General features: G+C 42.8%; 1 protein-coding gene across 1 annotated transcript in view; it reads left to right on the top strand.

Moving 5' to 3' along the window:
• The window catches only part of LOC127581610 (syndecan-3-like), a 212,894-nt gene that overhangs the window by 165,103 nt on the left and 21,626 nt on the right, over positions 1-26,165 (top strand). The window contains 1 exon segment of the mRNA XM_052036121.1: positions 23,215-23,326. Within this exon segment, the coding sequence (XP_051892081.1) occupies positions 23,215-23,326 (112 nt within the window).

The following is a 26,165-nucleotide window of genomic DNA, read 5'->3' as shown; positions in this document are numbered from 1 at the left end:
CATGTTGGAGCACAAACAACCCTTGACCGTGCGAGGTCACATATCGTTATAGTAACTACTTCCAGGTCAAAGACAAACAACTGCAAATAAACAATTCCGGACCCACTGGGTGGCAGTGAAAGCTTTTGATGATTAATAGTGGTTGTTACCTTACATAAAGCAAAAATAAAATTTCCAGGACTGAATATTTCCTGCAGGCGTTCCCACTCATCAGCCTCCATGAAGCACTGTGGTCAGCAAAGCAGAAGGTCAGGCAGGGAAAGGATAGTGAGGTAGTGGAGGCATTGGTGCATGGAGAGAACTCTGGTTTCATAAGTATGCACACACTTTTTTGAAGAAAGACTCTGGCAGCTGGAAGTCTTTGAGATCATGTCACCTTATTGGACGTAGGGTTGTTGATTGTTGGTGGAAGAGTAGCTTTGGCTATCCAACTGTGCAATGAGTCTTGATTATTATGGGACTCGAGGACGAATGCTGTTCTTGCAACCTAAAAGTTAAATATGAGTAGGGTGACCAGCTGTAGTTGTAATGTATCCCTGGAGGTTTCCTAGTGGGCCTCCTTTGTCCTTGTCCAGCTGAGCACCTAGCCTTGTTAACTACATCACCCTTCTGCAGATGATCTACATTGACTCCTGGTTAACAAAGTTTTTCTCCTTGTTATTAAATCCTTCACACCGTCCCCCCTTTATCCCTTTAAACCTCCTCCAGTGTTCTGACCCAAAGGCACTGTGAGAGTGCTCTTGGCAGGACTGCAGTGATACAAGAAGGTGGTTCACCACCATGTTCTCAAAGGTAATTATTGATGGGCAATAAATGTTGGCCTTGCCATCGATGCCCATATCCTAGAAAAGGAATAAAATGTAAAACTATCTGTACTCCTTCATTACTTTTCTCTTGGTTACAAATTACAATCATCTCAATCACCTTAACCATTGGGGGCCATACCTTCAGCTTCCAAGGCTCTAAGCTTGGGAATTTCCTCGCTCCGTCTCTGCGCTTTTCATTGTCTGAGAATTATCTAAAACCTTTCCTTCTTTTGGTTGTCTCCCTCATATGGCTTAATGTTAACTTTTGTGGATTATCAGCCCTGTGAAACACCTTGGGAGGTTTTGCCATATTAAGGCTGCTATTTAAATATAAATAAGTACAATTTGTTGTGATTTTATGACCTCCAGCTAATCCCAGTCAAACAGGCCATTCTTCCATTCATTAAACCTTTTACAACCAATGAGCTAAAGTTATCAAAGAAAATAAGAAAATGTGAACTTTTTAAACCCCCCTGTGAGTTTTCTCCCTGGTGTTATTTGAAACAATGTTCAAGAATTTAATCTTTAATCTTTGGAGACTACATCCACCTCTCCCCGCCCTCCATTAACTCCCACTGCCCCAAGACCAACCTTGGATAGGTTACAAATTGTAAGTTGCATCAGTGGCACCAAGATGGAATTGGATAGATTTGATGGTTATCTGAGTGCTGCAGACTCCAGTTGAAAGCCTCTGTCCCCTGGATTGTGATTGTTAATTACTAAATTATTTCTTTCGTGGAGAGCCAATGGGGGTTTGAAATGAATGTTATAAATGTCTCCTTTATTTCAAAGATTTGGGAATGTATCGTTAATTCTCATTGCTGAGATTTAAGCCTGACTGGTGAGTTTTTGTTAACTAAAGGTTTCAAAACTCGCAAGGCAGATGTGGAGTAAGGTTACAGATCTGCCATTGCCTTACTGAAGGGCACTATAGAACAATGAGGCTAAATGGCTTCATCCTTTTTCTATATTGCACAAAAGTCTGGCAGCTAATCAACAGTGGATAACAAAAGTTCCATTTTATTTATTCCCCATCCCTCTTCCTTACCTAGAGAGTTCTTCTCAAACCCACCATGTCCCTCCACTGCTCCTCCTGGAACCAACACCATCTGTAGGCCTTTTCATCACCTGTATATCTCTTTCTATAACTGGACAATGTGAGTTCTTACTCTTGTGGAATTTACAGGAAATCCTTTCTGGCTCTATTCTCAGATATATTATAGCTCAGAGAATGTTAACAATGCATTTTCACTTGACTGGTATGGGAAAGATTATGGCTTGTAGAAGTGTTCTATATCAGTCGATAGCTTAGCACCACACTGAGACATAGACTTCCTGTTACTATTTTTTAAAATTTAATATTAGTGAAATCTTACGTTGCTGCATGTCCCCAGGATTTATACCCTCCTGTAAACTGACGAATTGTTCTTTAACAGGAGCACCTGTGCTCTTGTATTTGTCAAGTGACAGGTCATTCTCAATGATAAGAAGCACTGCCTCTTCTGTAGTGTTAGATCAGTGCACATTGACTGCTTTTAAACTCTCCCTTCTTTTTTCTCTCCTATTCTAGTCTCTCCTCACTGGCTCAGATCCAAAAGGCAAATCATTTGGGTTTTTGACTGCAGTGTGCATCACATTTCACCTAGTCCTATCCTCACCTCATTTCCATGGCTGGCATTTTCAGAAAGGGTCTAAGTTTTTGGGTTGTTTACTACTGAATGTCCTCAACATTGCAGTGGTCTGTGGCATGCGGGGGAGCTGGGTAGGGGTGGTGTGGGGATGGGGAGGCAGGGGTGCAAAATCTGCTTTTTACCTCCTAGAGAGCACTTGTTAGTGCATTGTATGTATGTGTTTACATCCATCGCCATTCAATGCTATGGTGCCCAGGCACCCAAAGATGAGATATCCCAAGCTCCCTGCCCCTGGCAGAATGGGCTCCCACAGTCAGAGCCTTTACTAGAGCCATCGATTCATACAGCACAGAAACAGGCCCTTCTGCCCAACTTGTCCATGACGACCAAGTTGCCCATCTGAGCTGGTCTCATTTGCCCGTGTTTGGCCCAAATCCCTCTAAACCTCTCCTATCCATGTACCTGTCCTATTGTCTTTTAAAAGTTGTTATCGTACCTGCCTCAACCACCTCCTCTGGCAGCTCGTTCCATGTACTGACCACCCTCTGTGTGAAGAAGTTGCCCCTCAGGTCCCTTTGAAGTCTTTCCCCTCTCACCTTAAACCTATGCCCTCTAGATTTTGATTCCCCAACCCTGAGATAAAGACTTGTGCATTCACCCTGATTTATGCCCCATCATGATTTTATACACCTCGCTAAGTATCAATGGTTAAAAAGTGAGAGATGGTAAGATGGAACTCTGAGGGATTTGGATGTCTTTAACAAGTTAACACAGCACGCTGAGACCATCACTGTGGAATAATGATCCTGAGCAAACTGATCCAAATATTGTTCTCTATCTCTGCCCTTCATGATTTTATACACCTCTAGAAGGTCACCCCTCAGTCTCCTATGCTAGGAGGAGATGAGGAAGAAACGATCTGCATTTACAATAAAATATAACTAAGGTCAACTGTGACCTTTGGAGGAGAAACCTTGAACTGGATTGAAGTTATTTTTGTGAGTTGGTCATCACTCAGTGGAGCGGGAATTCACATCAGTAACAAGATACTCACGGCTTACTGAGATCTCTCCTAAAACAAGTTCCATTAGTAACTGCCCCACTGGGGGCAACAAGTAATGTCAAAACAGCCTTCAGTATGGAAAGGGAGTGCAGCTTTAAATGGTGGGTGATGGGAAGACATTGGGCTGTTTCATGTAACCAGCGCCTTGCCCATGTACCGATGGCCAAATCCTGCGACTTAGAGCAGTGGGTGCTGGTCTTTGTTGGACAGGAGTCACACAACCAGCAGACCCTTCCTTGGTGTCTATGACAGATTTGTAAATATACTAAAACTATAATCTGTCCATGCAAATTATCACTTGAAAACTGGAATTTTATTTTACATTTTACTTAAAAGCTGCCTAGAATTCCAGGGATGATTTTATTTCCCGGGAGAAGCAGCAGGAGAGGGAATTCGACAGTGAAGATCAATTACTTTACCAGCCGGCGGATGTCCTGGCCAGATACTCCCATATGACCATTCCATTTTGTGAATAACCACAAGCAAAATCATAATGGGAAGTGAATCCTATAATTCAATTATGGTGTTTTAATGAATTCTCCAGTCATGACTTTAAAACTAAAACATCCATGCATCTCAAAGATTGAATTATAGCTTAACCTCCAGAGCCATTTTTTCTCTAAATGCAGACTTTTTCCATGTTTGTCTTTCCTCTTTCTCTGAAGGTACGGACACTGGAGTATTGAGCACCCACTTGTGGTGTTAAAGAAGGTTGGTCTTTATAATGGGACCACTCACCTCTTTCAGTATTCACCTTAAGGATGAGCAGGCACACGATAGCCATCAGACAAGAAGCCAAAACATTTGTAGAAATAAACTGAGGTCACTTAAGATTAAAATGAAATTAATTTCTAAAGATATACATGTAATGAATACTTGCATATTCTTTCTGAGTGACATTAATTCAATTTTCTCATGCACGTCAAGTTGGATGACACAGTGCTGCTCTTCCCTGTGGCGCCGGCATGACTTCCTGTTAACAGTTCCCAAGGAAAGGATGGTCACCAAACTACACAACTACAAATGCAAATCACCCATTGTTATTTCTGTAAACAAACCCGCCCATGATTTTGCCAGATTTTGTCAGAAGACTCTACAGGAAGCAGGATCATGTCAGTAAAGAATTGCATTTGTAAATGGAATGTAATTATAGATTCAGTTCACACTGTGCCTAGTTCAGTGTTTAGGCCAGAGGCTGTGGGGATAATGAACTAAGCAGTATATCATTCCACTTAAAGACTATAAGTTAATCACTCTCTTTTGTTGCTTTAATAGTTATTTATTCATTCTTAGGATACCAGTGTTGCTCTGAGGTTGGCATTTATTGCCCATCAAAAGGTATGGCAAGAAGGTGGTGTCAAATCATTGGTTGGGGCTCAAGATTGCTGTGGATTGTTTGCTGTCATTTCAAAGCACAGCTAATTGTTTAAACCCTTCATTCTGGGACAGGATTCACACTCAGACCCAGACGGAGTGAGGGTGGCTGGTTTCCATCCTTAAAGGCCATGAATGGCCAGTTGTTTTACAACAGCAATCAAATTCCCTTTCACTGCCAATACCAATGATAACCTTGTTTTAATGAGACTTGAAGGAAACTTTTCAAACTGGGGTTGTGAACTCCTACTCCACTCGATAATTCATCCAGATCATGAGTTTGTTAATATACCATACATGATCTGTAACAAGCTTCAATTACATAACATAAAGGAAGTTAATCTGAGAGAATAATTCAGGTCATTTGCTTTGAATCAAGTGAAATCAAGAATCACGAAGAAGGCACACCAGCAGCTCTACTTCGTTAGGAGTTTGAGGAAATTTGATACGTCACCAAAGACTCTTGCAAATTTCTATAGATGCATGGTGGAGAACATTCTGACTGGTTGCATCACAGCCTGATAAGGAGGCTCCAATGCACAGGATCACAAGAGGCTGCAGAGGGTTGTAGACTCAGCCAGCTCCATCACAGGCACAACCGTCCCCACCATCGAGGACACCTTCAAGAGGCAGGGCCTCAAGAAGGCAACATCTGTCACTGAGGACCCTCACCATCTGGGACATGCCCTCTTCTCATTACTACCATCGGGGAGGAGGTACAGGAGCCTGAAGACCCACATTCAACATTTTAGTGACAGCTTCTTCCCCTCTGCCATCAGATTTCCGAATGAACACTACCCCATTTTTCCCTTTGTTTTCTTTTCTGCACTATATATTTATTTATTTTATAATTTATTGTAATTTTTATGTCTTTGCACTGTACTGCTGCTGCAAAACAATAAATTTTACATCAGTCAGTGATAATAAACCTGATTCTGATTCTGAAGTTTGTTTCAAGCTTTGGGTTTCTTGGTTTCCAGAGGGTGCAGTCAGTTTTTTGAATATGTGCCGGATCTTGTACTCAGTGAGCATATTAGTTCTGAGATACTGGAGCAATGCAGGATGGAGTTACAGTGCTGAGCCTTGTATCACCGCACACCCCAGACTGGAATTCTACCTGGGCTCTGCAACATATAGTCGATGGAATTAATGAGGCAGCTATCCAAGACCACAATTGTCTGTGCTCTGCCTGAATCAACGACATGAATTTATAATGTAAAAACAGAAAATGTTGGACACAGTCTGTAGGTCAGGCAGCATCTGTGGAAAGGAAAATGGACCTCTTTGAAGTCACCAAGGTACATTATGATGAGCTGATCCAAAACTTGATCAAAAGGGTAAGCTATAGGGGCTGTCTTAAAAAGGAGCAAGGCTTCTGAGGGAATTCTAGAACTTAGAGGCTGGACAGCTAAAGATGCAGGTGTCAGTGAGGGGGTCACGGAAGGTGGAGGAACAAAGTGTTCTTTGGAGATTTCCAATTAGGACCCATGTTGACTTGTCCACTGTCCCACATCTCACCCAGTCTCCACTCATTGGCTCATGCTGGAGGGACAAGGTTGAGAATCATAATGGGCCCACCTTAGCACAGGATAGCAGTACAAGTCGGAGCTCCGCCCAGAAGTCTGGGTCACTCCAAAGGGAGCACCCCTTTCTACTCCTGCATTTTCCCTCGGATAACTGGAGCTGTCCACTTACAGCATTGTCGGACATTTTGTTTTCAAAGGAGAGCAGGACACGTGAAGTTAACAAGCAGAATATGGATTTAGCAGTTGCAGTGAGGTGCATAACCTATCCAATTTCAAGTTTGTCTGTAAATCAGTAATTGAAGCCTGGGGTTTGCCCATCTGGAGATCATCTGTAGAATTTGTGGGGTTGAGGCACAGCGAGGCTGCCTGTGGTTATGAGAGCAGCTGGTTCCTTTTATCAAGAAATCCACGAGGTTGGAAAGATACAGCCCGGTGTCAGATTCAGCTTTTGGCAACGTGATGAGCAGGCTAACCTTGTGGGAACTGGAAATAACTGGTTCTCTGCTGTTTGAGCTGTTTAAGGGAAAAGCACATCTTAATGGTGAGTCAGGTTCTCTGCACTGTTGGTGAGGCTGGATGTCAGCATATGTTTTGGGGAAGCACAGAAAGACAAATCTATTGGTCATATCCGTTCTCCAACACATCAAAGACCAATGCCTACTATTCTGGACAGACACAGTGGACATTGTTGGTCAAGAGGTTTCCATTAAGGTGTAAAATAAAGAGGCTCCAGGGCACAACATAAAAGAATAATTGGGAGCAGCAGCAGTCCAATTGGCTGCTTCAGCCCACACCACCTTTCAATAATGTTTTTATTCATTGGGAAGAAGTGGATGTTGCTGGTGAGGATGTCCTTTATTGTCCATCCTAATTGTCACTGAACCAAGAAGTTTTCTATGGCCTTCCAGCGAGCAGCTGAAAGTCACATTGTCAAGGCTTTGGAGTCCGGTAGTGTAGCAGTTAGCGTAGCACTATTACAGTGCCAGCGACCTGGGTTCAATTCCGCCGGCTGTCTGTAAGGAGTTTGTACGTTCTCCCCATGTTTGCGTGGGTTTCCTCCGGGTACTCCGGTTCCTCCCACATTCCAAAGACGTACGGGTTAGGAAGTTGTGGGCGCGCTATGTTGGCGCCGGAAGTGTGGCAACACTTGCGGGCTGCCCCCAGAACACTCTACGCAAAAGATGCATTTTACTGTGTGTTTCAATGTACATGTGGCCTATAAAAAGATATATCTTATATACAGGCTCAATTTGGTAAGGATGGCAGATTATCTTCCATTTAAGACAGTGAACCTTTGGGTTTGTGCAAGAAACCTGATATTTCATAGTCACTACTTATTACTGATACATGCCTTTTAATTCCAATGTTTTTTTTAACCACTGGATCTACAACTGCTGCGGTGGCATTTGAACATGTCTCCAGATAATTAGTCCAGGCCTTTGGATCACTAGACCAGTACTGTACAAATCTGCACCACCATAACCATGGGACACTGTCATGGATGATCTGCTGTAGCAGCTTTGCTCCTCTCTCACCTCAAATCCTTTAAAAACCCTTTCTGTCTAAAAACCATCAATCTCTGTCTTAATCTGCTCCCCATTTGAGCACCTCAGCAGCAGAGAACTTCTAAATTGCACCAGTTCTTTCACCATCTTTCTGTTATGGCATATGGCTCAGGGGTGATGCCAACCATGATCAGTTAAGCTGCTGAACCTCACTGAGTATACTTACACTGATGACAGGAGATTGGGGAGCGATTGAGCTGTTTAAATTGGACAAGGGTTTTGATAGGATGGGTTTGTTGCTTTAATGCAGAGAAACTATTCCCTTTGACCGGCAAGAGAGGACATAATAGTAAAACAGAGTTGAACCATTCAAGAGGAAATTCAGGAAGCACTTTTCATCAAAGTGGAGTACAAGTCTAGAATTGCTCCAACCTATCAGCTGCCCCTCTGTGAATACTGAGGAGGAGTTGATAGACTTATGTTGGTTGAAGTGATATGGAGGAGAGGAGGGTAAATGGCCAAAAGGTGCAGATCTGCCATGACCTCAGTGAATGACTGGCAGTCTTGAGGGACCGAATGGCCTCCTAAATCCATGTCTTCACAATGGGAGAGGCAAGAAGCAGAGGACTAGGAGCCCTTGTGGAATCAGATTCCTATCAGCTTCATCCTCATGTGGGTTGGATCTGTGCATTTCAAAGCATGTTCTGCTTGTATTGCACGCTCCCTCATCTTTCAGTTACATCTCCACAAGACGATCTGTTGTGGCTTAAACCTTAGCCTGGGGGGGAATTTTAACCCCCTCCCTCTGTCTGATGAGATGGACTGAAACGTTAATGTTTCCTTTCTCCATGGAGGCCACATCTGTCCCATCTGCTGACAGATGTTGGTTGAGGCTCCTGCCTCGGCTATTGTCACTCCTTTCACCCTGCTGATTTGGGAGACCCTCTGGGATGGAGGAGATGGTGAAGGGAGGGCCTAACCGAGGCTACAACACATTGCCCAGGTCTCAGTAAGCAGTTTTTGGAATTACACAGTTCTCACTTCCTTTATGATATCCAGGTGTGGCACCCATTCTGGTCCTCCCCCACCTCAAGCACTGATCCCACCCTGCACCAAAATCCACCCTTACGGTTTAATGAACTCTGTATTGTCATTTGTATTTTCTGCCTCCTCCTATTCCTGACAAGAAAAACACTCCTGAATAACAATACTGTTTATTGCTGATTCAAGAATGGGTAACGTCACTGGAGGTGACTCAGCCAGAGTTGAGACAAACGAGACTACAGACGCTGGGACCCGGAACAACAAACGATCTGCTGGAGAAAGTCAACGGGTTGAGCAGCATCTGTGGGGGGGAAGGGAATTATTGGCGGTTCGGGTCCTGATGCAGGGATTTGACCCAAAATATCGACAATTCCTTTCCTCCCACAGTTGCTGCTCGACCCGCTGAGTTCCTCCTGCAGATTGTTTGTTGTTAGCAGCCAGAGTTGTTGACTATTGATCCAGGGATGTGAGTCTGAATCCCACCATGGTAGCTGGGGAATTTAAATTCAAGGAAATCTAAAATAAAAATAAAGCTGGTCTCAGTAACAATGAAACTATTGGATTGCCCTAAACACCCATCTGGTTCACTAATGTCCTTCAGGCAATAAACTCTGCCGTTCTTTCTTGTTCTGACCCACTAATGTTGTTAACTCTTAAGTGCTTCAGTTCAACAGGGTAACTAATGATAACCAACAAATGCTGGCATTGATAGCAATGTTTGCAACCAGTGAATGAATACATTTCAAAAAGCCTGTATTTTGGTTGTTTTCTAACTTCTATCTTCATTGAATGTCAGGGTGGGGATATCACGTTGTGTAACACAGTGTCCTGTCTGGAGTTCTGAGCCGGGGATGTGGAAGTGTGAGTTCAAATCTCACCATGGTAGCTGAGAAGTTTTAAGTTCAGCGAATTAAATAACCTGGAATGCAAAGGCAAGTACTGTTAATAGCAACCATGAAACTACAAGATTGTCTTTAAAGTTTTAGCTGCTTCAGTAATTTCATTCAGGTAGAAAACTTGTCAGCCCTTTTGTGACTCCAGACCAACTGCAATGGTGGGTGTTGACTCTTCATGGCTCTTGTTCCTGGGAACACTCTGGGTTTGACTCAAGGACCTTGGTGGAAAGTGCAGGGGATACAATTGGAGGCTTGTGCAAGCGCCCATAATCTATCAGCATTGGTGTTTGCTATACCAGACACAGGGAGTGCCACTGATGTTAATTTGGGCCTGCTGCTTAGAAGTGGCAGGGTGAGCAGTCCCGCTGAGTGACCTGCATTTTCTATGCTCCATGAATGAATGGAAAACATAGAGCCACCCTAAAAACAAGGGTAAGTTCTGAGGTATTGACAAACTGCAAGACCACAAGTGTGAAATTCACACAGCATTGCCGACTCATTATTGGCACAGCCCACAGGCACCACTTTTATGAGCCTCAGTGGGAGAAAGAGTAATTTAATACAAGTCTCAGTCATCTCAAGATGTTCTCAAGCACTTTCAGTCCAAGGTACAATCACAGCATTGTGATTACACTGTCCACTCTGTCTATATTACAGCATTGATTCTACTTCAAAGAACTTTATCACTTCTGAAATCCTTTGAGAATCTTATGGACATGAGCTGTAGAGTATAAAAGCAAGTTAACTCTGCCTTCTTGTCTTAAGAATCTATTGCCAACATAGAGTCAGAAGGCACAATTACTTCTCAAGCCTGACAACAACAACTTGCATTAATGTGGTGGATTTTAATGTAGTGAAATGTCTCAAGGGGCAACGTGAAGGGGGTATCAGTGCCAGTGATCAGAAGCTCAGTCAAAAACCTGAGGTTTTCAAGAGCCACACGGGCATAAAAGGACATGCATAGAAAATGCTGGAGATATTCAGCAGTTCAGGTTGCATCAGTGGAGAGAGAGAGACAGACAGACAGAGTCAATGTGTGGAGTTGGTGACCTTTCATCAGGATGTCCCTCTCTCTTCACAGATGCTGCCTGATCTAATCAGTATTTCTTGCATTTCCCGTTACTTCCTACTTCCAGTATATGCAGTATTTTACTTTTGTACGAACGCAAAGTAGCCGGCATTCCCAATGCCTATAACTTGACTGGGAAGATGAATCAGAACCAGAATCAGGTTTATTGTCACTGACGTATGTCGTGAAACTTGTTGTTTTGCGGCAGCAGTACAGTGCAAGACATAAAAATTACTATAAGCTACAAAAATAAATAAATAGTGCAAAAGAGGAATAATGAGGTAGTGTTCATGGGTTCATGGACTGTTCAGAAATCTAATGGTGGAGGGGAAGAAGCAGTTCCTGAAACGTTGAGGGTGGGTCTTCAGGCTCCTGTACCTCCTCACTGATGATAGTAACGTGAAGAGGGTTTGTACTGGAGACATACCGCTCAGTTTGGTAGGCGAGAAGCATGTGTACATTCTTGCCAGCAGGGAGCCCTGGTCCTGCTACGTTGGCAAACAGATAGAAGCAGAAGTCCATGTCTTCCACGTGCTTGAAACAGACACTCAGTCTAAAGCACATTCAAATGAGAGAGCTAATGCTCATTTAAGGAATGCTTCAACTGAATTACCCTAATAGGTCCTACTAGGTCCACCCAGCAGAGAATGATTAGCCTTTGCAACCCTAACCTACGAACCCAATGTCTGGCTGAAAAATCTCACTGTCTTTAAAGGGACATTGCTGACAGGAAATTTTGAATGAGGCTCTGTGCTGGCTTGTGAGGTGGACGTTGCAACATCTGAACAGATCACCTGTCCCAACCTGCTGGAGTACCATTTCTTTTGACAAGGTCCCTTTCATGGCATAGTGATCCAACATCCATCTAAAGTTTACATACTCGTGTCTTCAGAAATGCATACTGCTTGACATGTTATAATTGTTGTGGAGCTGGTAGTGATGACGACCTGCATAATTGATTTGTTACAGCTGCATGCAATGGTTGCAGTGGGAACCTGCCTACTCTTGGGACAGATGATAACACACAGTGGTTATCTTGAGATTAATTCACCTGCATGCAGTTCAACTCCTGGTGAAATCCTAATGCATTTACAATGTGTGAGTTTTGCATCGCCAGACCAGGCCTACATTGAGATTGTAGACAGAATGTAAATTTGGGACCGCAGTTCGCGGAACAGATGGCTTTCTGTTTGCACTTGGGTCTAGAATTGAAAGATAAATTTCTTGTAAAGTGAGACGAAATCACAAAGGCAATGCATTTTTAATATTTCTTTAACTACTTTTGTCTGCCCTGAAAATATTGGGAATTTGGGTAACAAGGGTCTTGGACTGATTATTGTAAAACTGAAAATTATAAATTAAACAGATTATTTTGCCTTTTGGGATGGAGCCTCAGGCAGCTTATACTGGTATCTGTCAACCAATTGATTGTAGCATGGATGAAGAGTGTTGACGTTGTTGCCCAACTGTAGAAGGCATCTCACACAATTCACTTCTATTCCTACCATATATCCCGACATGTTTTCCAGTCACATGCCACTGGTCAGTGTTTGGGACTGGGAATTTGGGGTGATTTATTTATTTTCTCTCACTGAGGAGTATTGACGCTGGCTTACTCTGTGCAGTAATTCCCCCAAAACATCCAATGCGCACAACCGCAGGTTGAATGCTGCCTAGGCATTATGGTAAAAGCTTCTTAGTCTAGGCTGACACAACAGCCCAGTGCTGCGGGAGTGCTGCATTGTTGGTTGAGACATTAAACTGAGGTCCTGTATGCTCTGTCTAGTAGATGTAAAAGATTCTGTGGCACTGTTTCAAAGAAGAGTAGGGGACTTGTCCCTAATTTCCTGGTCAATATTTAACCCACAGCTGAGTTACCTGGTCATTATCGCATTGCTCTTTGTGGGAGCTTGCTTCACATGAATGGTCTTTCTCCCATCTGCACTTCAATAATATTTCTGTAGCTGTGAGGTGCTTTGGGACATCCTGATGTTGTGAAAGATGGTACAGAAATGGGTCAGCCTGATCTCTTTGTAACTCGCTGCACCACCTGGAGGCCGTTTACTGCACAGCAACAGTAGGGACTTAGCCATGGGTCAGCCTGATCTCAGTGGGATTCAAGAGAACAGAAAATCACAAATGGAATGAAATTAGGAATATGGAAATTATTTTGGCTTTTTGGATGGGATTCCCTGGCAGTTTATATTGAGGTCCTCTGTCCACATGGTGGTACCCTGGATGAAGAGTGTTGGCATGGCTATTGACTGTGGAAGGCATCATATACAGTCTTTTTCTGTTCCAACCATATATCCAGGCACTTATTGATCATGTGCTACTGGTGGTGGTTGAGAATATGGGCTAATGCATTATTTTCTCTCCCTGTGGACCACTGAGGCCAGTTTAGCATCTTGTCTACTGCCCAGTTCCCCCGCTGGCACAGGCTCTGGGACCAAGCTTGGAATTTTTCAGATGCATGTGGCACACTGGCACGTGACTTGGCCAATGAGTCAGAGGTGAGATGAAAATGTTTTTCTCTGGGGAGGGGGTTCGTTAATCTTTGGAACTCTCTTCCTCAAATGGAGGTGTGGCAAAGCATGGTCTTTGAATATTTTTAATGCAAAGGTGCGTAGATACTTGAGAAGCAAGGGGGTGAAGGGTTACAGTGGGTAAGAGTATTGAGGTTGCAGTGTGAACAGTCATGATCTTCTTGAATGGGGGAGCATTTAGAGGCGTCCTCCTGTTCTTAATTGAATCTTTGTATGAGTCAATGGGAACAATCAGAAATAAACCAAAAATGAAAGAGGTCACTCTCCTTAAAAGACCTAAACCTGAAATAACTTAAGCAGACACAACTCTTGTAATATTCCCAGCTTTCTAAAATGAGAAACCCAGTTTATCTTGGAGGTTATCCAAATAATCATCTGGACTTGGACTAATTGTAGATTTGAAATTTTCAGAAGCTTAGTTAGGTGGTGCTGATTTAAGTGCTGGAAGACTGCAGTTTCATGGGGGGTTTAGAACGGTAAAGTTTGGTGATCTAACCTGGGATGTATAAGTTTGCTTTTCCTCTTGCTAAACATGATTTATTCCGTCTCCAATTTCTTGGGACTTTGCGGATTGTTTTCACATTTTGTTCTGCCAATATTTAAATAATATGAAATAAAAGGAAATTAAGATATGGAAGGAAATAAAGGAAGAAAGAACTGGCATTTCTGTGGTGCAATTCAGAACCTCAGGTCGTCCTGAAGCACTGTACAGCCAATTAAGTGCTTTGGAATGCGGTGAGTCTAATAATATAGAAAACACAGCACAACACGGATGCACAAACAGCCAGATGACATCTCCAGAGATGTTGGTGGAGGGATAAATATTGGTCAGGTCACCAAGCAGAGAAAGTTTGCCTACTTCTATTCAAAATAATGCAGTGGTATCCTTTGTATCCATCTGAGAGAGAAGCCAGAACCTCAGCTTAATATCAACTGTTGCTCATTTCAGCGCACTCTCAGTCCCTGAGTCAGAAGGTTGCGGGTTTAAACCTCTCTGAAGAGAAATGGCCACATTATCTAGGCTGATGCACCATTGTAGTACTGAGGGAGTGCTGCACTGTCAGAGGAGCTCCCTTTTGAATCCATTGGTAATCTTGTCTGTTTGCTCTTCCAAGCTAGATGTAAAAGATCGCATGTCACTTGTTCAAAGAGTTATCCATGGCACCCTGGCTGGTATTTATCTCTCAGCCAACAGAATATCAGGCCATTACTTCACTGCTGTGAGAGAGCTTGTGCTGTATAAATTGGCTGCTTTGTTTCCTGCAACAGCAAGTGTATTGTGAACGTACTTAATTGGCCATAAAACCTTTTTGGATGCCATGAGATCATGAATGCACTACAGAAATGCACATCTTTCCTTTTCATTCTAACTCAGCGCAGGCAGGGAACCTGATGAAGAGAAACTGCCTAAAAAGGAAATCCAGCTAAAGTTCTGGATGATTTCCTGCAGATTGTTGAAATGCACCCAAGCTCAAATTCCAGTTGTGATGGAAACTGTCTTAACATCTTGAAAACTCCTTGGGTCATCTCCTCTGTGAGTGAATGCTGGGATCAAGTTCCCCGTTGTTTGCACTGTGTAACTCTCATTTCTCACAAGAGTATCAGTGTTTTGTCATTTGCCTTAAACCTTTGCAGTCAATCCACTTGCAGTCAATGCTGGTGGCTTTCCTTGCACATCAGTTTGGAGGCAAAGGAGCTTTGTGGGCATGTTAATGGAAAAACTGAGCATTTAACTATAAGGCATGGTGAAAGCAACAATGCAGAGACACACAAAATTCTGCAGATGCTGGAATCTGGAGTAATACACAAAAAGTGCTGGAGGAACTCAGCAGGTCAGGCAGCATCCATGGAGGGAAATAAACAGTCGACGTTTCAGGCCAAGACCCTTCATCAGGACTGGAAAGGAAGAGGGCAGAAGCCAGAATAAGAAGGTGGGGGGAGGGGGTGGAGTACACACAGGCAGGGGAGAGGTGATAGGTGAGTCGAGGTGAGAGGGAGAAGGTAGGTGGGTTGGGAGGAGTAGAAGATGTAATAAGCTGAGAGGTGATAGGTCGAAGAGGCAAAGGCTGAAGAAGAAAGAATCTGGTAGGAGAGGGCAGTGGACCCTGGAATAAAGGATGGGGGAGGGGAGGAGAGGAGATGAGCAGGTCGACAAGGTGGAGGAGGGAAGCCACAGGAATAAGGGAAGACAAAGGGGTGGGGGGGGGAGAAAAAGAAGGGGTGGGGTTACCAGAAGTTAGAGAAATCGATGTTGAGGCCATCAGGTTGGAGACTCTCAAGGCAGAATATGAGGTGTTGTTCCTTCAACCTGCTCCTGGCCTCAATGTGGCAGTAGAGGAGGCCACGGATAGACATGTCAGTGTGGGAATGGGATGTGGAATTGAAGTGGGTGGCCACCGGGAGGTTCTGGCTGTTGCGACAGATGGAGCAGAGGTGCTCGATGAAGCGGTCACCCAATCTGCGTCGGGTCTCACCGATGTACAGGAGGCCGCACCAGGAGCACCGAATGCGACATGTGACAAGCTCTGTCAGCTATTTTACATTCCAATGCTGTTGTTGACTCCAGATGTGCAGGTCCCACATTAAAGAGCCACAATAAGTGCAACTGTTGTATTAGTTCACCCATGTAAACACTGACTGCTTGTCTGTGCTAATCTCAATTGGGAGCACTGCATTTGAGCTCAGAACCATAGGAAATGAAGAGGAAAGTCCCAGGATTTCCAATCCTAGCTGTTCGTTGGTGTGAATTGGATGGGCATGGACTTGAGCTCAAATCTCCAGTGTAAAATGCCTGCAGCACACTTCAGATAAGCTGAGAGGAAGGCTGATGGATCCAGTGAAAGCACACCAAAGGGGTACATTCCACAAAGCAGCAAGGCTAAAGGGAAAAAGTGTTCAAAATGATGAGGAGTTCTGATCGAGCAGAAAAGATGAAAGCTTTTCCATTTGCAGGAGGGCTATTGACCAAAGAACGCTGCGTTATAAGATCAATCAGCAGGATCAGCAGAGCGGAGAATAGCAGAAATGTGTTTACCCAGTGAGTTGTGATCTGGAATTGGCTGCTGGCAGATTTAAAGGGAATTTTTGAAAGCGCATTGCATAAATATTTGAAAAGAAGATTGCAGGAGTATCGGGAAGAGCATGGCTTGGACCTTATAGAGTTTGCACAGGCACAATAGCCCAAATGTGTTCCTACATTTTATAATTCTGTGCATCAATGTATTCTAGACACACACCAGACCCCCCCCCCACCCCGCCCCCCGCACCACCCCTGCCATCAGAGTAATTAGAAGAGATGGAATGAAAACATATCCTATCAGTGTTTGTTGGCTCCCTTGACTGGAAATTTGAGTAACGTTTACAGTAGATTACAGGCAGAGCCATCTGGCATGAAAGCAATAAATTCCTGACAATGATGCCCCTTTAATTTGACACAGCCTATTTTAATTGTATGATATAGTTCAAATATATATTGCATACCACAGACACAATTTTGTCCCAGCCAGTATTTAATGTACAACTGGAGGGAATTTTGTTAATGCTTAATGGGATTTAACTCTCTATTCATTATATATTTTTCTGAGTGATTTAAGGCAATGTGTTGCAGGGAACAATTCTGCTGTGCTCCTAGTCTGTGGGAAAGAAACCCTGTTTTAAGTTTCAACATAAACATAATGAGATCACTGAAAGAGTGTTGGCTGTGTTACTCAGCTGTGCATTCTTGCTACATCCTAGGTCAGAATACACTGTTATTATTCTGTAACCTTATTTGGTTGTTTGTTCACCTCTGATTTATTTAGTACAGTGAGTTTATACTTGAGCACTATAAAAAATTGTTCAGTAGAAGGAGTTGATACTCAGTGTTGAAAAGAATCCTGCTCACTGCAGTGGATTTGTAGAATAGACCAGTGTTTGAGAGTACAGTTAGTATAGACAGCCATACGTCCAAATAACTGAGGGTTTAGTTAATGTAGATTGTTCCCTATCCCAATTGTTGGGGGTTATAATACATGTGTCTGATATCCATCTTGGGACCTTGTCTAGACTGTTATTCATCCTGATGACTGAGAAATTGGTCTACAGTGGTATGCATCCAAATGTTTCAGGAATTACTCTTGATTGTCAACCATCTGACAGCCACGTAATTAATCTAGAATGATTCCCATCCTAGTTATTGGGGAATTAGTCCAGATTGATGTCAATCCCAATGCCCCAGGAATTAGGCCAGACTGGTATCCATCCTGTAGGACTTTGTTTACAAAGGCTGGTAATTGAACTACTGCTGGCTGTGCAGAAGACCTGGCTAGGGATTTTCAGTAAATGACAAAAATACCGGAATTCCTTATTCTGGCTGAAGTATATGCATTGAGGTTGAGAGACTATCGTATGTATGTAACAGCTGGTACTAGGATAGCCTTTCCTTTCTCTCTATCCTCTAACCTACAAGCTGATGATTCACATCCATTCACAGCTGTCCTGGGATTCAAACTACTGATAATAGAATGAAACTTGACCTCCAGTGACTGCCCAGGCCACCCTTTCCCTTGACTGCAGTATTCTCAAGGCTGATAGGTCTTACTTTTAAGGTGAAACCCCACTTGCCATAAACGGTTGTGAATATAACTTTCCACTTGACTCTCATGCACTTCACCTTGCTTATTGGGTTTGGGCAAGTGGGCTTCAGATCTTTTACACCTTGTGGCTAGTGTTAATGTTCGTTATTGCAAACAATTTTTGATTTTGCAAAGTCATAATTTCTGGATTACATTCCAGGTGGTCAAACACAATATTTAATAGTTTCGATGAATTACATTTCACTTCAGTAGCATTTTACAAGGAAAGTAAATTTCAATGGGATTTATTTTAGGTGGGAATTGCAAAGTTAAAAATTTTGCAGCTCCTGCTCTCTGTTCAAGCTAAGCTAACCCGATGATTGCTGTTGGTTGGTCTAAACTGTACTTAATGTAGTAACATTTGAAGAGCATTTTGTAGATTCTAGGGGATAGACAGTACACTCTGTCCAATTCAAGCATCTAATGATTTTTGCTTCAGTTGTAAATTCTCATTTTTGGATTGTTAGGTTTGTTGCAACTCAAATTTTGGATAATTCATTGGTATATTTTGTCATTATGCAAAGATGGTGATCCTAAAAAGCTTTAGTTCCAGTCCAATTGCATGAAGTACAATGCAGCAAGAGTCCTCATTAAGACTGCCTCAAATCATTAGGGTGGATCATTTCATTAGAAAGAGCTCCAAGCCGCTGGCATCGGCTGCAGAAGTAGGGGAGTTATATGTTTTAAAGAAGTAATCAAAAGCCATTTTTACTTAGCAAGAATTGACTGCCCAACCCCACATCAAGTAGCTTCAAGCAGTCTTAAATCATGTATAGGACCCAGTAGAGGATCAATGCTCAATTCCACTGACCATCTGGTATTTTATTGGGCAATTATGGGATAATGTGCAATTCCTCTGGAATGTTGCCCAGATGCAAAGAAAGTTGGAAAACTTACCTGCTCCCTCATTTTGCATTCTGTGAACTAATTTAGCCTTCAACAACGTCAACCTGCTCCACAGGTGTCATGCATTTAGATTTAACTCTCTTATAAGGTGAGAATAGGATCTGCTGTCACCTTCCTGATGTCTAGCAGCTAAACTTTGACCAGAGGATTATTGAGCAAGAAACAAGCAGTTAATCACAATGCCAATCACTTAGAGGTGTCTCATACCTAACTGTCATTTTAGGGTGGGTGAAATGTGCTATGTTCAATTGATGATGCTCAGCAGTTCCTTTACAGGTATCTCAGTATCAAAACAGAGGAAGGTATTGGGAGTTGTACAACACTGGTATGAAGTACTGGTGGTTACAAAGCTGTCACTGGTGATAACGGGTGGAAATGGCTCCAGGTTGATGAATTAAGTGCATTGTCCGAAATTAAGTCACTGATTTAGTTGCACTTTTTGTTTCCTTTGTTTCACTGCCAGAAATGTGTAAAATGAGCCTGGTAACAGCATAGAAGGTTAATGCCGAGCTTTGAAGAGCTGGATTGTTTCAACAATTAGTTGGCACCCAGCCAGGGCCCTTGCTCTCACTCAAAACATCTTTCAGGGTTCTTGTCAGTCCTGCTGCAGAATCAGCTAACGGGAGATGATTGTGTTCAGCTGCTTCTTGTCATGCTCCCCCTTTGAGGTGACGTAGCCCAGAATGAGTGACTCTGCCACCCGGCAGTCCAGCTGAGATCCTGTCACACAGTGGTTGAACCTGATTGTTCATCAAGGCAGCCTCTTGTGGCTCTTCAGAAAGGAAGCCCAGTATCCCATTCCCAAAGCTACCTTTAAGACAAGGTTAAATCACAAACTAGACGACAATTCTGACAAGGCTTTCCAAGCCTGTAACCCTCACCAGCTAGTATGTGAAGACTAACAGTCACAAAGGTAAACCATAACCTCCAATATCCTCTTCCAAGTCACATGCTGTTCAGCCTGAGATTATATACTGCCATTCCATCAGTCATAGAACATAGAATATTACAGCACAATACAGGCCATTTGGTCCACAATGTTGTGCCGACACTTTATCCTGCTCTAAGATCTATCTAACTCTTCCCTCCCACATAGCCCTCCATTTCTCTATCACTCATGTGTCTATCTAAGAGTCCTTTAAATGTCCCTAACGTATCTGCCCCCACAACCTCTGCTGGTAGTGCATTCCACGCACCCACCACTCTCTGTGTAAAAAACTTACGCATGATATCCCCCTTACATCTTCCTCCAATCACTTTAAAATTATGTCCCCTCGTGTCAGCCATTGTCGCGCTGGGAAAAAGTCTCCGACTGTCCACTCAATCTGTTCCTCTTATCATCTTGTACATCTCTATCAAGTCACCTCTCATCCTCCTTCTCTCCAAAGAGAAAAGTCCTAGCTCACTCAACCTATCCTCATAAGACATGTTCTCTAATCCAGGCAGCATCCTGATAAATCTCCTCTGCACCCTCTCTAAAGCTTCCACATCCTTCCTATAATGAGGCAACCAGAACTGAATACAATACTCCAAGTGTGGTCTAACCAGACAGAGTTCTATAGAGCTGCAACATTACCTCGCGGCTCTTGAACTCAATACCCCAAGTGATGAAGGCCAACACACCATTCGCCTTCTTAACAACCCTATTGACCTGCGTGGCAACCTTGAGGGATCTATGGACGAGGTCCCCAAGATCCCTCTGTTCCTCAACACTGCTGAGTCCTGCCATTAACTTTGTATTCTGCCTTCAAATTCGATCTTCTGAAGTGTTTCACTTCACACTTCTCCGGCTTGAACTCCATCTTTCACTTCTTAGCCCAGCTCTGCTTCCAATCAATGTCCTGCTGTAATCTACAGCAACCTTCTACATTATCCACAACACCACCAACTTTTGTATCATTTGCAAACTTACAAACCCACCCTTCCACATCCTCATCCAAATCATTTATAAAAATCACAAAGAGCAGGGGTCCCAGAACAGATCCCTGTGGAACACCACTGGTCACCAGCCTCCAGGCAGAATACGCTCCATCTACCACCACCCTCTGTCTTCTATGAGCGAGCCAATTCTGAATCCACACAGCCATGTTTCCCTGGATCCCGTGCCTCCTGACTTTCTGAATGAGCCTTCCATGAGGAAACTTATCAAACACCTTACTAAAATCCATGTACACCACATCCACTGCCCTACCTTCATCAATGTGCTTTGTCGCATCCTCAAAGAATTCAGTCAGGCTTGTGAGCCTGATAAACCTGCCCTTCACAAAGCCATGCTGACTGTCCCTAATCAGCCTATGCTTCTCTAAATGCCCATAAATCCTGTCTCTAAGAATCTTCTCCAGTAATTTGTCCACCATCGGTCACCGGTCTAAATCCCAGAACACGTGCAACCTAACAGGAGCAGCCTCATCACACTGCTTACAATGGAAGGCCCACAACAAGCTTGCAAGGGCAATTAGGGTTAGATATGGATCTCACGAGCATTTTCAATATTCCATGGATTATTCTTTTAAATTATTTTTTTTTAGTTGTGAACAATTATGTTCAAGCAAGTGCTTTGTGAAACTGCCAAGTAGTCACAAGAATATGTAGGAACAGTAATGGTGCAGCTGAAGGGGCAGTGGTTATGGTCAAAAATGTATTTTTTCATGAAAACACTAAATCTGACAGGATCCAGTGTCATTGGACAACATTTTACACCCTAATCTCTTTTTAAAAATTAGCTTAGAAAAGTATTTCTTGATGTATTGAAAAGCAACCATATGCAGCTTGATTAATACAGCTGGAAATGGGTTTATCACAAAAAAATGAACCATTTTCATTATCCTGTCAAATCACCACCTGTGAGTAAACTGGTTGTAAATTAACCTGCTTGTAAATTCGTGAAAAATGACTTTAAAATGTGCAGAAGCATTTCAATAAAATATCAGCAGAAGATGTGATAAACAGAAGAAGGCCATTCAGCCCACATTCAATTAGATCATTGTGGGTCTCACTTCATCATTCTGTTCCTCCACATACATAGATCTCTTGACTCTCTTAACATCCAAACATCAATTGATCTCTGCATAGAATATACTGAGTAACTAAACCTCCACAGTCCTCCTGGAAGTAGAATTCCGAAGATTCACCGCACTCTGGGTAAAGACATTTTTTCCCATCTCAGGCCTGAATGACTGACCCCTTATTTTGAGACCAAAGCACAAAAGCCGAGGGAAACATTATGCCCCACCATGTCAAGATTGTAAGGACGTTGAATGTTTAGATGAGAATACCTGTCAGTTTTATAAATTCTGGAGAGTTGTATTGAGGGTTAGAAATTAGCATTTAAAAATCTACATTCAAATGCTTTCAGAATGATTCCATTATCATTCTTGGTGTTCAAACAAACCAGTTTAATCTTTAGTGCTTCCTCAGAAGGCTACATGGAAACACAAGATAGGAGAAGCTCCCAGCAGCAATACATTCACCTTGGGGCTCTGGGAGGTTTTATGGGAGCACTGACTTTCAATGCATCTCTTCTTAAAACTTGTATAAAAGATCACGGAAACTTGAGTTGCCCCGAATGTAATTAACATTTAGAACTGTCAAAATCCTTCAGATTGGTGTCAGGCAGGAACTGTGGTGTGAAAGTCAAGTGGGTGGAAACTCCATCATGAGTACTGTTACCCTCAGAGTTTTGCGGGTTTGAGGATGAGATCTAATCTTCATCTTGGCCTAAAGGAGTCACAGGCCAAAGGAGTCTTTTCAAACAGTTTTGAGAACTTATGCTTGCACTCGTCCATTAGACTAGGTTCAGCCACATTCGAACAAATATTTGAAGAGAGAAAAGTGGTAACATTGGTGGCTTAGTCTTTGTATAGTGATTTTAAAATGCTTTACACAAAGTGGTCCAATTATATTTTCACTGCTGGTGAAATCTCCATCTGCCACTGAATTCACATTTAGTTTAGTTGTGGCCCAATCTATGTCCTTCACATCTGAGCTTTGTGTCTGAAGTGTCTAAAGCAGTGTTAATACAAAGCAAAAATGGAAAAAATCACGGGGGTGGAGATTTATCCTTCATCACTTGTGCTAAATGTGTGATGTAGTATTTCACAGCTTCCACAACAATTTAGATTAAATCAGTTCTTTCCCCATCTTTCCTGCCAACAGAGTTTTGCTGCATTTACCCTTGTCATCATATGGAGCCAAATTCTAATCTTAAATCTTATGACTTGTCTCTTTTCTTGCAGATGTACCACACATCCAAACAAATCCAAGACCTTGCAACATTAACGGATCTGGAAGGATCAGGGTCAGATGATGAAGATGAAGGATTTTACTCTGGCTCTGGAGGTTCTGGATGTAAGTTGTAGCTGCCTACCATGTGCCTCATAATGAATCTGTAGAATATTGATCACCATTTATAATGAGAAACAACTTGAAGTGCTCTAACATGTCTTGAAACACCAACAAGCAGACCTCTATTAGAAAGGACAATACACTTGTCCGTCACTTTCTACTGATACCTCTGCTCTGGTCCCCAGAGGTGCACTACTTCTCAATTTGTTGCCTTTTCATTTATAAGTGCTGTTGATGAGCACTTCTTGGTATTTTAATCATTTACACATAGAAGAAAGAATTTTAGGAATGCCTCCGTGCACGAGGTAGTTCTGATAAAAGGTCATCGATTTGAAATGCAAACTCTTGTTTTCTCTCCACAGATGCCATCCAACTGCTGAGTATTTCTAGAATGTCCTTCTTTTCATTACAGATTTCCAGCATCTGCAGCACTTTGCTCTTGGAATGGAAACCATGGGCAGTGTGTGCTTGAAACTCTGTGCAGAATTTGGCCCCGTTGACTTTCAAGTGAGGAATAATTATGACACAACAGAGACAAGAGACGGCAGATGTTGGAATCCGCAGCAAAAACCAATCTGCTGAAGGAACTCAGTGGGTCGAGCAGCATCTGTGGGGGAAGGAATTGTCAACATTTCAGGTCAAAACCCTGCATCAGGACTATTTGACCTGAAACATTGACGATTCCTTCTCCTTCCCCCCCCCACTACCCCACACAGATGCTGCTCGACCCGCTGAGTTCCTCCAGCAGATTGTTTGTTGCTCTAAATATGGCACAAGACCCTTCCTTGATATGTCATGGTTTTTCCTGATGACTTTTCCCAGACATTGGGCCAGATATTGCTGATTCGCTCCCCCCATCCATAATCACTGACCATGTTCCTCAAGCCCATACTTCTGGCCAGATGGGGAGAGAGATGGGGATGGCCCGAGGTATCCCAAGTCCAGTAGTGTGGTTTGATTGACAGCAGAACCTCTGGCAGTGCAGTAAAGAGAACCAGCCCTAAACTTCCTCGATAGCTTTGGCAGCTGGCAATATCCTGCCCCCAATCTGCCAGCTGCAAGAGCCATCATTGATTTTTAATTGATGGGTACGTGTACATAGGATTGCAGAATAAAGAGAGTACAGAAGGGGGCCATTCAACCTTTAAGACACGGTGCTAAATCCCAATCACCCGCTCTTTCCACTTTCCACTGGATTTTTCTTTTCAGACATTTATCCAAAACCCTTTTGAAAGGTACTCTTGGATTTGACTGCCTCTCCCTTTCCAACATTAGGGTTCGGTGATATCCACTTCACAACTCATTCTGCCAAAAATGTTCCCTTTTGCCTTCCTCCTGATTCTTTTGTCCATTAACTTAAATCTGTATGCTACCACTGGAAACCATTTCTCCCTCACCACTCTATCATGAATTTTGAATTCCTCTGCTAAATCTCTTCTTCACATTCTCCAGTCTAAGTAGAACAATCCCAGATTCTCCAGTCTCTTGCCCACGACAAAAGACCCTCATCCATGGCAACATTCACGCCCGTCTCTTCTGTTATCCATCTCCAAACACTTGACACCTTTCCTAAAGAGCAGTGCCCAGAGTTCCAGTACTCCAGCTGAATCCCAACCAGTGACCTTGAGACCCACGCCAGATCCCAGAGCACAAAACTCTGTGCTGACAATCCAGTGCAGTACTGAAGGAGTGCTGGACTATAAGAGGTACCATTTCTTAGTTGAGACATAGCCACATCTATTTTCTCAGGTGGATGTAAACGACCATGTAATTTATATCAGAGCAGGTGAGTCATCCTCAGTACCTTGGCCAATATTTATCCCTCAAATAACAGTGCAGTAAAAATAACTTATTGCAATATCATCACATCGTGGTTAGTGGGAGTTTGCTGGGTACATATCAACTGCTATCTTTCATACATCACAACAGTGACTACATTTCAGAAGCACTTCATTGGCCATAATATTGCTAAGGTGTCTGGAAATCATGAAAAAATGCTTTAGAAATGGGAATTCTTTCTCTCTATGTATATGACACATTACTCAGGTGGGCCCAGTTAAGGTTGATGGAATAACATTACTGTTCAGCTGACAAAACCTGTGCGATCACTGCTGTCCTATTCATTGCTCACCTATCTGTATCCTCAATGCTTCATCTGCTGGTTAATTAACAGGAACAGGAGAGCATCAGCATTGTTTCAATGTCCATACAACACAGCAAGAGGTTTCACCAAGGAAATTTATGGCACTTTATGAATAGCTTGATTGAATTTACTGACCTCTGTACATAATCAGAAATACCCAGTAGTATGAGGAGCCTTTCACCAGTATTTGTTGTGGCATTGCTGGGGTGGGGAGGGGGAGGCAGTGGCTGGCTGATGACAATTATAGACTGTTCTGTAAAACCTGTCTCTCAGCAGCTGTTCCAACATCTTTGCAAAAATATCACCACAGGCTTAGTCTTGACGCTCAATTTCATCTTCTTTTACACCTAGTTGACATATGAAGAGCAGATTATATTAGAAGTAGCAATTTCTCTTTAATGAGGTCCCTGGCTGCAAGCTGTAATTGTTCCGTAATGTGCTTTATCTGACATTTTGATTTTTTTTCCACAGTCTTTGCTGTTTTATATTGGAACAGGAGGGAGGCCATTCAACCCTTTGGCAGTGTTCCACCATTCAGTGGAATTATTGCTGATCCAGATCACCAGATCACTACTTTTGGCCCATTTTCCAAAACTGGCTTCCAATTGAATAACACTTTTCCTTACTTTCCAGAAGTGTATTGGATTTCTTGTTTCCTCCTCCATTATATATAATAAACCATGTTTTTGTTTCCTGCCT

This window comes from Pristis pectinata, chromosome 22, assembly GCF_009764475.1.
Source record: "Pristis pectinata isolate sPriPec2 chromosome 22, sPriPec2.1.pri, whole genome shotgun sequence".
Classification (NCBI taxonomy): domain Eukaryota; kingdom Metazoa; phylum Chordata; class Chondrichthyes; order Rhinopristiformes; family Pristidae; genus Pristis; species Pristis pectinata.
This window is presented reverse-complemented; position numbering and strand designations above follow the sequence as displayed.